General features: G+C 43.3%; 1 protein-coding gene across 1 annotated transcript in view; it reads right to left on the minus strand.

The window, feature by feature from the left end:
* The window catches only part of LOC126262445 (ran-binding protein 9), a 246,250-nt gene that overhangs the window by 36,677 nt on the left and 195,731 nt on the right, over positions 1 to 13,842 (minus strand). The window contains exons 3-4 of the mRNA XM_049959097.1: positions 9,009 to 9,199; positions 8,172 to 8,356 (exon numbers count right to left, since the gene is read on the minus strand). Of these exons, the coding sequence (XP_049815054.1) occupies positions 8,172 to 8,356; positions 9,009 to 9,199 (376 nt within the window). The remainder of the gene's footprint in view (positions 1 to 8,171; positions 8,357 to 9,008; positions 9,200 to 13,842) is intronic.

Here is a 13,842-nt window from a genome sequence, read left to right on the forward strand (position 1 = left end):
TGCTGAAAACAGTATCAACCATATTATATCTACATGTATCTATCTGGAGTGACTGTATGTGGAATGACTGTGTAAAACAAATAGTAGGCAAAGCACGTACAAGATAGATTCACACAAACAATCTTAAGGAAATGCAATTCATCCACTGAAGAAGTAGCTTACAAGGCACTTGTTTGACAGATCTATCTGCGATCCTCAACAGGTTGGACTACCAGATGAGAGAGAGGAGAGTCAACAAAAAGTTGTGTACTTCATCAAAGAATTGTTTAGTTGGTGTGAAAGTGTTAGAGATACGTTCTATAAACTCCAGGTGTTGTGCACCACAGAGAGGTTTACTACTGAAATTGCACGACAGTACTTCCTGGGAAGAGTCGGACAACATATTAGTTCCTCTCATGTCTCACAAAATGACTGCAACTAGAAAATTCAATAAATTAGAGCTAATACAGAGACTTCCTGGCAATCATCCTTCCCGTGTGCCCTTTGGGAATGGAACAGGGAAGGGGGGAAATCAGTTAGTGGTATCAGAGATACCCTTCACCATACGCTTTTTTTCTCGCAGTTACTTTTAACAGAAAACTTGCAAAATATTTAAAAAAAATATACAATGCATGTCTGTATGAATATTTATTGCAGCATCATGTGAAAATTCAAAGTAAACTGGTCATGCACTTTATGAGATTTTAGCTAATAATGTTTCCACTTGATACTTCACATATATGTATACGCTGAAGCACCAAAGGAACTGGTATAGGCATGTGTATTCAAATACAGAGATATATAAACAGGCAGAATACGGCACTGTGGTCGGCAACACCTATATAATGAGCATCTGGAGCACTTGTTAGATCGGCTACTGCTACCACAATGGCAGGTTATCAAGATTTAAGTGAGTTTGAACGTGGTGTTATAGTCAGCACACAAGCAATAGTACACAGCATCTCCGAGGAGCAATGAAGTGGGGATTTTACCATAGGATCATTTCACGAGTGTACCGTGAATATCAGGGATCCGATAAAACATCAAATCTCTGACAATGCTGTGGCCGTAAAAAAGATCCTGCAAGAATGGGACCAACAACGACTGAACAGAATTGTTCAACATGACAGAAGGGCAAACCTTCCACAAACTGGTGCGGATTTCAATGCTGGGCCATCAACAACTGTCAATGTGCGAACCATTCAATGAATCAATATTGGTATGGGCTTTTGGAGCCGAAAGCCCACTCGTGTACCCTTGATGACTGCACAACACAAAGCTTTATGCGTCACCTGGGCCTGTCAACACTGACATTGGACTGTTGATGACTGGAAACAAGTTGCCTGGTCGAATGAGTCATTTCAAATTGTATCGAGCAGATGGATGTGTATGGGTATGGAGACAACTTCAGGAATCCACAGACCCTGCACATCAGCAGGGGACTGCTCAAGCTGGTGGAGGCTCTGTAATGACATGGGGAATGTGCAGTTGGAGTGATATGGGACCCCTGACACGTCGAGATACAATGCTGAAAGACGACACATACGTAAGCATCCTGTCTGATCACCTGCATCCATTCATGTTCATTCCAGAAGGACCATGCGACACTTCTGCGTGCTTGTGGGGGTCCTGTATGAATTAAGGCAGGTGTACCAGTTTGTTTGGCTCTTCAGTGTAAAAAACACAACAACAACAACAACTACTACTACTACTACTACTACTACTACTACTACTACTACTACTACTCTGGGGTTCTGGATAGATACGCGGCCGGGTTGAGGATTTTCTCTGCCCCGAAACTGGGTGTTTGTGTTGTCCTTATCATCATCATCATCATTTGTGACAGCATCTAGATTGGATTGTGAAAAAAATGGACTGTGTAAGAATTGGGATTTTGTACGGGTGCTGATGAACACGCAGTTGAGCACTCCACAAACCAAACATCATTATCATACTTGGAATCACTGACACTGTTACTTTACAATAACAAATATTATTGATGAATCACTTCTAGACCGAGCAGTAGAGCCCCAAGATTCCCTGTCCTAATCAAAACTAACTTTGCTATCTATGTCTCAACTGCACCTAGCAGAATAGTAACTATGACCAAGAGAAGCACTTGCAGCAGAGAACAGCCCATGAATGTATCTACAACAACGGCACATTTATGCCACTAACACACTTCCCATATTTTCAGAACAAAAAGTAGCAGTACAGTCAAACACGGCCATACTGAGTTGGTGTGAAACCATGCCTCACTAAATTGTTGAGAAATTGATGCAAAAAAAAACATTTTCAAGCAACATCGAGAGCTATGACAAATAGCGGATGCAATAATGGCAGAAAATTAGGTGAAACAATGAGAAAGTTATGTGCCTGAGTTAACTATATATTTTCCAATTTCAGCCACAAATGTACTCTATTTTAGCATATGTACAGTGGCATTTTGAACTCTTAGAGCCATCTTCATGTACTCTGACTCTTGCAGCCTCCACATGCCTTTTTATGTGGTTTTACGTATTTCCTATTAACAAAAGTTCTAATGCACTTCTAAAAGGGACTGATCTAGAATAAGAAGTGTAATAAAGTTTGCATCACCCATTTTTTTTTTTTTTACAAAAATGTGGTATAACTTGCTCTATGAGGGAGGAGATGGCAAACCACTCAGCAACAACTCCAAGCTATACAACTGACGCATGCCATGTTTTTGTAACTGGCAATCAGTGTAGTCGTTGCTAACAACTGACACCACATTGTATGCTCTAGGCTACAGTACCAACCACATAGGAATTTGTGTGAGTGGAAGGGATAGCCACTGAGGAAGTGACAGGGGGCAACATTCGGGAAATACGTCAGGTGCTGGAGTAATGGTGGTGGTAAGTTCCTATGGGAGCAAACTGCTGAGGGCATCGGTCCCTAGGCTTACACATGACTTAATCTAACTTAAACTAACTTATGCTAACGACAACACACACACCCATGTCCAAGGGGTGCTGGAGTAGCTACCACCCCAAACTCCCATTCACTCAAATCAATCTGGAGACAAGCAAAGGATCAGAAAAGGTGAGAAATGTGATGTTGATTGGAGAATTAGATAAAAAAAATAAATAGAAAACACTTTTTGATACCGGAGCAAAGCACAGGAGAATTTATTTCTCCTCCCCCCTTAGTGACAGGCAGGCCTAGCGGGGCAGCCATGCTGGAGTCCAAGTGGGTTAGGCAGTGAAATAATAAGCCCTGTATGCTCGCAAGAGATTAATTTGAAGACTGGCAAAGAAATATTTGCACTTACAGTAAAACTATTGTCACAGGAAAATCCAGATTTTGACATGCTCCTAGGGTATGATTTCCTGCGCCACATTCACATTGTAGTTACGATGGATCTCACACTGTCCAACTAGGTGACCAAGAATTCCTAATAGGCAGTGACAGTACTGTACTGGCATCTGAGAATGGCATGAAAGGATCTATCCTACCACTCAGAAGATAAACACACTTCAGTGCTTAAACTGACTGAGAAACTATACATGGTGGAATGAGGAGGACTTTCCTCCTCACTCTGTCTGTACGACTCCCCTGACCCAAGGTTCTGGGTGACTTTTGCAAACTCTACCACTTTTCCTAAACCTCGCCAGTCCTTCTCCCTCACCCTTCTTCCGTCCCATTCAACCCTTCTGTTAGAAGGAAGAGTCACTAGCTCCGAAAGCTTGCAAATTTTAATACCTTTTATATGTTTGTTCTCCAGCTGATAACTGAGTAGAGTATGATATAATTTCATTTGATTAAATTATTGTGTTCCATAGCACCCCTCATAGGATTATGATGCACTAATACCCCAGCCATTGTGCTGATACTAGTCGTACAAGTTTTGGCTCATCCTCATGTAACTACCATTAACCAGTCTGGTGGCTACTCTGTCTTATCTACTGCCCCTGTCGGGCCACCTAGCAACAGCTGCTGCTCTTCGGAAAGTCAGCCATACAGATGTTATTGTTCTTTCATGGCCTTCAAAAACTGTAGATTGTCAATGTAACCCTTTCAAACTGTTCTACTTCTTAATAATCCCTCCCTTAATTACAAGCCCCCAAGCAGAGTACAGCTTCAATATTTTAAATCGACTTTCCAAGGCTGGGTCACGGAAGGGGAGCCCATACATAATATCACCAGTGCTGATTTACTTATAGCAGGCCTGGGAGGCAGCTCACTCCCTCTGTTACTGGCCTTGGCATGCATCAAATCAATCTTGGAGAGACTGAAGTTTTCTGAAATGTCTCTCCCTTCTCTGAGGGCATCACTTAAGTATTATTTTGTGAATAAAACCATCTAGACCACTATTAAAATTTTCTTTCTTTACTATGCCATTTTGGCTACTGCCATTATCAGATATCTACAGTTAAGATTAGAGGATCACAAACAGAAACAGGGATTTGTTATACAACAACAAGGTAGGATGTTAAGAAACTTTCACTTCTCAAAGTATTTTTTAATTTCTTAATTTTACATGTTTTGCATCTTCTTGAACAACAAATGCCTGTCACTCTTTATGATTCTCAAATCTTAATTGCAGGCATCTGATGACATCAGTAGCCAAAATGGTGTAGAAAATAATGAAGTTTTTATAGTGATCTAGATGGTTCTATTCACAAAATACTCGCGACGATTATGAACTCGCACAGTAATTTTATTCCTTTATTAATAATCACTTAATATCTTTGGTAGGGGTAGTCTCTACATATTAAGTGTTTTAATTAACAACCACATATTGTGGAGCTTTTACTACATCATCATGCATGTCTGGTCTGCATCACCTTCCCTGCATAGATTTTTTCATTCTCACTCTCCTCCCCGCCCCCAAATCTCCCCCTTAGCAGACTTATTTTCTCAAATCTCCCCCTTAGCAGACTTATTTTCTATCTCCTATTTGTGCGGCTATCCTTTATCTAATCACTGCGATACCTGTCCCTCACCTGTCTTTTACTTTATCTAGTACATTTCTTAACATGTCTTGGCTATTTTACACTTTCTCTCTCATAACACCAAAGCATATTATTGTCCTCAAGAACCAATATCCCAGTTAATGAGTTAACTGTCTTAATTTTGTTCGTGCCAATAAAAATTTTGTCTTTTCTTCTTCCCAGTTTTCTATGGGGGCCATATTTCAATTTATCACTTTCACCAATTTTGTATGCTTCCATTCTCCTTCATTTTTTTATATCATGAGGGTTAAGTCTTATTCTCTTCAGGAGCTTTCCAAGTTTGTGTAGTCACTATTCTGTTGTGTCAGGCTCATGAAAACTTAAGTTTGGGTGTTTAGATCAGTAATGTTTAACTTCATGTTAGCTTTCACCTTTTACTTTTAATCAATACCAAAATAATAACGGTATGTTATCACAATTGTAGCTGCCTTATTGAAGCTCGTAAAAATTTATAGGTTACATGAAATAATATCTAACTGAATCCATGCATCATATGATGTGGGGGTACTCATAAAACTTACTCATTCTCCCTTAATTCTGTAAATTCATAGGTTTTTTGTTGACTTCTAACTACAGCATAATCACTGATAATCACTGGAGACCACAGAAAAATGGTCTACCTCAGGCAGTGTTCTAGCTCTGCATCTACACCAATGATCAACCATTACCTCCAAATACAAGAAGTTTCCTGTATATATGTGACAGACCTTGCTGCACAGAGCTAAAGCTTTGACACCATGGAGAGAAATCTGACAAATTTCCTCAGAAATCTATCACAGTACTATAATGGAACCAGCTATGACCAAACCATTGTAAGGCACAACTATGTGCATTCCATCTACGGAACAGAGAAGTTTATCATGAGATACATATAGATGGTCAATAACCCAATAATAGTGTTATCATGCTCCAAAATATCTGGAAGTAACACTTTTACAGAATTTTTACATTAAAAAAACCACTCTGAGAACAACAAAATGAAAGTGTCTGCATAAAATTATCCAATTTACAAACAGGCAGAGGCCTACATTCTCCAACAATCACTGCATCTGCAATGGCACTGTGCTTTTCTGCCACAGAATATGCCTGTTCGATCTATTACTGATCATTTCATACTGGACAGATGGATATAGCACTCCATCAAACGTATAAGCTGATGACAGGTTGCCTCAATCTGTTCTAATAGATAAAATTTATTAATTGGCTGGAATAGCACCACATGCAGTACGCAGAGAAGAGGCTGCTGGTAAAGAGAGGCTTACAGTGGCGTACAACATACTCAGCCACTGCATGGGCACACCCTCCCTCCTCAATGTCCGAGGTCCAGGAAGGGCTTCCTATGATCATCGGAGAACTGTATCATGTTTCACGTAAGATGAGGCTGGAACTCCCAAATGAGAAAACTCAAACTCTGAAGATGGATGGCAGCAGCCAAGCAACGACCCCCCTCCCCGGTACAGAGAAAGCTGTAATGGAAGGACGAATGTTGATGCCACTGTGTATGCAGACAAGAGCCAGCCATATGTTTCAACACTTATTGTGCCCAACATCCTGCACAGATGATATCATTCATGCCAGTCCGAGTGCCTTGGAGGTTGTGAAGTTTATGGTACATGTGAAATAAAGATACTAGTTCACCAAATGTGTTGGATTTTCCCCAGTATAATTTTCCTGTTGTCAGCCAGTATATCTGTATGTTTCTGAACTGAGAATAAATAAATTATTAGAAATATTATCTATTGTGATATGGTCATAGGTATGATCTACGCTATATACATACTTTGCAAGCCTTCTTGTGGTGTCTCCAGTTCCATCACTAATTGTATGCAGCAAGATGGTCATTAGTCTCAGTATAAATCTGAATTTTCCTAATTTTGCAGTTGTAGTTATTTTATGATACATACATTGATCAGCCTAAACATTATGACCACCTACTTAATAGTGTTATGGATCACCTTTAGAATACAATATAGCAGAAATTCCACACTGCATGAATTCGCCAAGTCCTTTCTAGGTTTCTGGAAGTATTGGGACCAGATGTCTATGCATGGGCCATGCAGTATGAGTAAATTACACGACAGTGTTTTTAGGGCATGTAGCTGGTGCCTGATAGCAATCTAGATGTGTTCCATCAAGTTTTGATCAGGTGAATTCTATGATGTGGACATCAATGTGAGTCCACAACCACACTCCTCAAGTACAATTCTGGCCTTGAGATGACTGTTGTCTTGGTGGAAGGTGCCATCGTCATTAGGAAAGAAATCAAGCAGAAAGGAGTGCAGATGACCACAATGACATTAAAGTAGTGTCATGGTGCCTCGGTTACTACCAAAGGTCCCACAAAAGCCCAAGTGAAATTCCCAAACAGCAAGCAAAATACTGCCGCCACCAGCCTGCTTTTGTTGCACGGTGCATGTTCAAGCAGCTGTTTGACTGGATGATGGTGTATCTGAACACGACCATTCACCTAGTGTAAGAAGAAACATGATTCGTCCAACCAGATGGCATGTTTCCACTGAACCTCAGTCAAATCCTGATGATTCTGCACCAACTGCAATTTTAACTGACAATGTCATTATGTCAGCAAGTGTATATGTAGGGATCATCTGCTGCAGAAATCCATGTTCAACAATGTGTGCCAAATGATTTACTTCAAAAACTTGTGCCCGTATCAGCATTTTACTCTGTTATCTGATCTGCCTCAGATAGCAGCCAATCCCGTTTACAAACTGGGTCAGCCTTCAATCTCTACATTCCATGATAAAGTGTGGATGTTGAACACTGTCACCCACTTGTAGTTTCAGTGCCCTTCAACCCCAATCCAAAAATGCTCAAACAGTAGTAGCATGCAAATAGGATTGCCATTTCCGAGATCCTTGTTCTTAGGCATTGGGAAAAATCTGCCTTTTGTCAGTACACATGTCAGGGGATTACCACATTTGTAGGCCATATTGTTGCTAGAATGATTACCCATTCATCTCTGCTTCGCTTATATACTTTCCTCACCATGTCGCAGACTGGCAACACCACCAGGCAGCATTCTGTCTCATGGTGGGCAGTGGTCATAATGTTTTGGCTATCATTGTATATAGAAAAGAATCATATGTTGCTTGATTTATCGGCTATAATTCCTCATAATCTTCTGTTTTATCAAAATTCACTGGCTAACATGGCACCAGCCTCTGCACGCATCACTTCTAGAAGCGAGTGACTCACTTATGAAGAGTAGCCTGCCATTCTCCACGGTTGTCTGGAACAGGAAACTCGTGAATTGTACGCAGAGTGCGAGCCCGTAGCTCCCGCATCATATCTTCAATGTCAAACACAAATGGTGACTGGCCAAAATTTGCATCAACAACTTCTCCAGGTGTCTGAAGCCCAACTGTTGGGTAGAGGTTTGGCTGCAATAAAGAGCCAATATATTTGTAATTAGTGAACATAAAACACATGGCAAAAAACATATTAATATGCATAACTGGTCTTGGAACATTAAGCGTTACTCTGTTTGTCTGACATAACCAAATCTTAAAATAATCACATTATTTTAATTTCTAGCCTGTCAGTGGTGTTGGAAGGAGGGAGGAGGAGGAGGAGGAGGAGGAGGTGGTGGTGGTGGTGTAGAAGAGGAAGGAGGTGGTGGTGGTGGTGGTGGTGGTGGTGTAGAAGAGGAAGGAGGTGGAGGTGGTGGTGGTGGTGGTAGTTTCACTACACATGATGATGTCCCTATGATGTGTAGCAACTAACTAAAAAAAAACACACACACACACACACACACACACACACACAGAGAGAGAGAGAGAGAGAGAGAGAGAGAGAGAGAGAACAAACTGATAATAAAAGAAAGGTATTTCTAAAATATGCTATACCTAACCCCAGATGGTGAAACCTCTCTCTCAATATGATCAGTAATGATATAATTTAGCATCAAACATAAAAAGTTCTCCAAATAATATCAAAGCCTAAAATATTAACCTATATTACACAGTAAAAAGCCTCTTGGTGGAATGCACAAACAACTAACTATCAGGTACTAATAAGATTTTCATGACTTACTGGTAGGTCTGTGAATGCCACACCAAGGTTGTGGCCATTTTTAGTATAAAAACAAGTATTGTCAACAAGGTTGACACCACAGCCTATAACATCACCAGTTGTAAATGTTGGTCCATAAGGCTGTCCTGTGCCTGATGAGCAGAATGAATGTCCATCATCGCCATGGTAGCCATATGAGTGCTTGTCCCAACCTATGGAAAAATGGATCGAGTGTGGTACATGTATATGCCTGAGACACACAGAAGGTTTATTTTGAAATTGTAAACATATTTAATTTCAAAACAAGTGCCAACAATGTCTCCTGATCTTCCCATCATATATCCACTTATATACTCTATTTCATAAATAACTATTAGCAATTGTTCATTGCATTTACATTGTCTGATTTATGGAAGAGCACAAAGTGCATGTTGTGATGAAGTTAGTGGTTATGATACCAGCACACACAAATGTGATGTCCCTGCCCTTGGTACATTAGTGGAAGATCACACAAAATTAGAAGGAGCAGCTCACAGATTTGCACATATACTGGGTAAACTTTAGCACTACTGTTATGAATGTTACAGCTACAGTATCAACAAATATGACTGCATCTAAATGGCTTTGCCTCTCACTTTCAACCAGATTAATAGTTTCTGCAATGAAATATTACTGATCCTGTTTTCTCAAGCACATCTCGTTTACATATGAAGCCTGCTTTACACAGTACTAATGCTCCTACTACAGGGACAACTTGCATCGGTAACATTAAAATCTTGCTGTAGTCTGTTGTCAGAAGATAACAGAAAAAATAATTCATCAATGTCATATCTGGAACTGTTGGTAATAACATGCAGAAACTGTCACTTTGTCACATTATTGGTTTGGTTGGTTGGTTGTTTGAGGTTTAAGGGACCAAACAGCGAGGTCATCAGTCCCTTGTTTCAAATATACTCCATTCTGCTAACGGGACATCTCAGAAAAGTCAGAACAATAAAACGGAAAAAGGGAAAAAACGTAAAGGGCAGTCACGTTGTCATTGGTAAAAACAAATGAGGGAAGTCGGCAAGAGAACGAACCCAACACTATGCTGAAGCAGCATAGGCAAGACCACCTGTGACTTAAAAGGTACAACTGCTATAATGCAGAAAATACGTATGGGAATAAAAAGACTAACCAAGCCTTAAAAAAGGGTAAAAAGAGTAAAAGGGGAAGAAAAGAGGATTCCGGTCAGGGAGGTGAATCGGGAATCTCTAAACACTGCCTACAGTGGGAGACACCCAAACACTCACCGCCCTGCCCCAACACCAGGGAGATTAAAAACCTTAAAACTGAGAATAAAAACCACTCTCCCGGAGGAAACCGAGAACCAGAGAGACCATCCGGGAATCGTCAGCCAACATCAAAGGTAAAGTGTGGGGGAGTCTGTACTTAGTACGCAGAGCCAAAAGAAGGGGGCATTCAACCAAAATGTGGGCCACTGACTGGAAGGCTCCACAACCACATAGCGGGGGTGGCTCATCACGCAAAAGAAAACCATGGGTCAGCCTGGTATGACCAATGCGGAGACGACACAGTGTGGTCGAGTCCTTTCGGGAGAGGCGAAAGGAAGAACGCCATGGGCCTGGTGTCACCTTAATTGCACGAAGTTTATTAGACAGTGGAGTAGCCTCCCAAGAATTGGCCCATGACTGCGCGAAGTGGGATTTGATGTGAAGCCGTAAATCCGCTGCAGGAGGGGTTACAGGAAACGGGGGGTAAGTAACTGCTCCCCCAGCCAAATGATCAGCGAGCTCATTTCCCGGGATACCCACATGGCCAGGGACCCATAGGAAGTCAATGGAACAAGCCGCACGGTGAATATCAGCGAGATGGTCATGGATGGCAGAGACCAAGGGATGGCGCGAAAAACACCGGTCAATAGCAAGAAGGCCACTCATCGAGTCCGTACATAACAAAACGCGGTTGTGTTGGGATTGTTTAATAAAGGTAAGGGCCCGGGAAATTGCCATCAATTCCGCAGTAAACACCCCACATGTAGGTGGCAGCAGATGATTTTCCGTTCCAACAGAGGACGTGAAGGCATACCCAACATGATCAGCAGATTTAGAGCCATCAGTGTAAAAAACAACAGCATCCCGAAACTCCCATAAAATTTTGCGGAAAAAGGAACGAAACACCACCGGGGGGATGGAATCTTTCGGACCGCGGCGGAGATCCATCCGAATTCGAGGCCGAGGAACTAACCAAGGAGGGGGGGAGGGGAGGGAGCGAGGAAGACAGGACAAAGAAGGAAGTTGAAAATCACGGTAAAGAGACGCAAGGCGCAGCCCAACCGGTAAACCCGCCCGAGGGCGGGAGTCGGGTGGGCGACGTCCATGGTCTGGGAACAGGATAGAATAGGAAGGATGAGAGGGAGAAGAACGGATAGTGAGGGCATAAGACACCAGAAGCTGGGACCGCCGAACAGAAAGGGGTGGGATCCCAGCTTCAACCAGGAGACTATCAACAGGGCTAGTAGAACTTGTTGTCGAAAAGAAGACCCAGGAAACGAAACTGTGAAACCACAGGCAATCGTTGTGCAGCGAGATAGAGCTCTGGATCAGGGTGGACCGTAGTACGGCGACAGAAGTGGACCACCCGCGATTTTAAAGGAGAGAATTGAAACCCGTGTGAGAGGGTCCATGCAGAGGCACGCCGTATAGCCACCTGGAGCTGCCGTTCTGCAGATGCCATCGAGGAGGAACTAACCCAAATGCAGAAATCATCCACATACAGGGCAGGGGCGACCAAGGGACCGACAGAGGCCACAAGTCCATTGATAGCAATGAGGAAAAGAAGGACACTCAAGACAGAACCCTGTGGGATGCCCGTCTCCTGGGTCCGTGGAGAACTAAAAGCAGTACCAACTCTAACTCTGAATGACCGATGGATCAGGAACTGGCGGATAAAATTCGGGAGTGGGCCCCGAAGACCCCACTGATGAAGGGTTAGTAAGATGTGATAGCGCCAGGCCGTGTCATAGGCCTTGCGAAGGTCAAAAAACACTGCAACCAAATCGCGGCGCTGGGAAAAAGCCTGCCGAACTGCGGATTCCAAGCGAAGTAAATGATCGATTGGAGATCGTCCGTCTCGAAAGCCACACTGGTAAGGGGACAATAGATCCCGAGATTCGAGGACCCAAGTGAGCCGACGGGCTACCATCCGTTCAAGTAACTTACAAACAACATTGGTCAAACTAATTGGCCGATAGCTGTCAACAGATAGGGGGTTCTTACCAGGCTTAAGGACAGGAACCACAATGCTATCCCTCCACTGAGAAGGGAAGTCACCCTGGAGCCAGATACGGTTCAACACCCGAAGAAGATGTTGCCGTTGTGGAGCACTGAGATGTTGAAGCAGTTGGTTATGAATGGAATCTGGGCCAGGGGCCGTATCATGAGAAGAAGATAGAGCAGAAAGAAATTCCCATTCAGTAAAAGGTTCGTTATAAGATTCTGACTCACAAGTGGTGAAACATAAGGTGAGAGCTTCAGCCTGCTGTTTGTGATGAAGGAAAGCAGCGGGATAGGAGGCTGACGCCGATGCCACTGCAAAATGGGTCGCAAGATGTTCGGCGATAACTAATGGGTCCGTACAAATGCCATCTGGGAGGTGAAGGCCTGGTAGGGTGGACTGCCGATGGCAACCTTGGAGAGAACGAAGTGTAGCCCATACCCGTGACAGAGGGACAGTGGAACCAAGGGAAGAAACGAATCGTTCCCAACATATCCGCTTGCTCTGTTTGATTAAATAACGGGCTTTAGCGCGAAGGCGTTTAAAAGTAGTAAGGCTGGCTACGGATGGGTGCCTCTTGAAGTGTTGCAAAGCTCGACGGCGATCACGGATGGCAATGGCAATGGCCGGACTCCACCACGGGACGTGCCGGTGACGAAATAGTCCAGATGAGCGCGGGACAGCAACGTTAGCAGCGCGAACAATCGCATCAGACACGTCACGTAGGACGTCATCAATACAACCCGACAAAGAGGGAGAAAACTCGACCTGTGCAGTGTATAGAGGCCAATCGGCGCGGTGGAAAGACCAACGAGGTAACCTGTCCATCGGGGAGCGCGAAGGGAGCTTGAGAATCAACGGGAAATGGTCACTATCACAAAGGTCGTCGTGTGGCGACCAGTGTAATGAAGGGAGGAGAGAGGGAGAAGAAAGAGAAAGATCAATGGCAGAAAAGGTACCATGACCAGCACTGAAATGAGTAGGGGAGCCATCATTAAGAAGGCACAGGTCGTGGTCTGCAATAAATTGGTCTATAAGAAGACCTCGTCTAGATGGAAAGGCACTGCCCCACAAAGGATGATGAGCATTAAAATCCCCAAGGAGGAGGAAGGGAGGAGGAAGTTGCTGAAGAAGGGTGGTTAAGGCAGCAGGTGTAAGAGCCCTGTCAGGAGGGAGATAAAGATTGCAAACGGTGACTGCAGAGTCTAAGTGGACCCTAACAGCAACCGCTTCCAATGTAGTTTGGAGAGGAATCCACGTGCAAGCAATGTCGGTACGGACCAACGTACAAACGCCACCAGAAGCCCGCAAGGGTCCGACCCGATTGCGACAGAAAACACGGAACCCACGGAGGGTCGGTGAGTGAGCATCAGTAAAATGTGATTCCTGGAGAACCACACAAGCTGCAGAGTAGGACGAAAGAAGGGATTTCAATTCCGGAAGGTGTCGATAGTAGCCATTACAATTCCATTGGAGAACCACAGAACGATGGTTTAAATGAGGGCTGAACACGCTAAATCCAGTCATACTGCCGGGTCCCCACCCGTCACAGACAAGGAGGGGGCGACATCCATAAACG

This window comes from Schistocerca nitens, chromosome 6 (assembly GCF_023898315.1).
Source record: "Schistocerca nitens isolate TAMUIC-IGC-003100 chromosome 6, iqSchNite1.1, whole genome shotgun sequence".
Classification (NCBI taxonomy): domain Eukaryota; kingdom Metazoa; phylum Arthropoda; class Insecta; order Orthoptera; family Acrididae; genus Schistocerca; species Schistocerca nitens.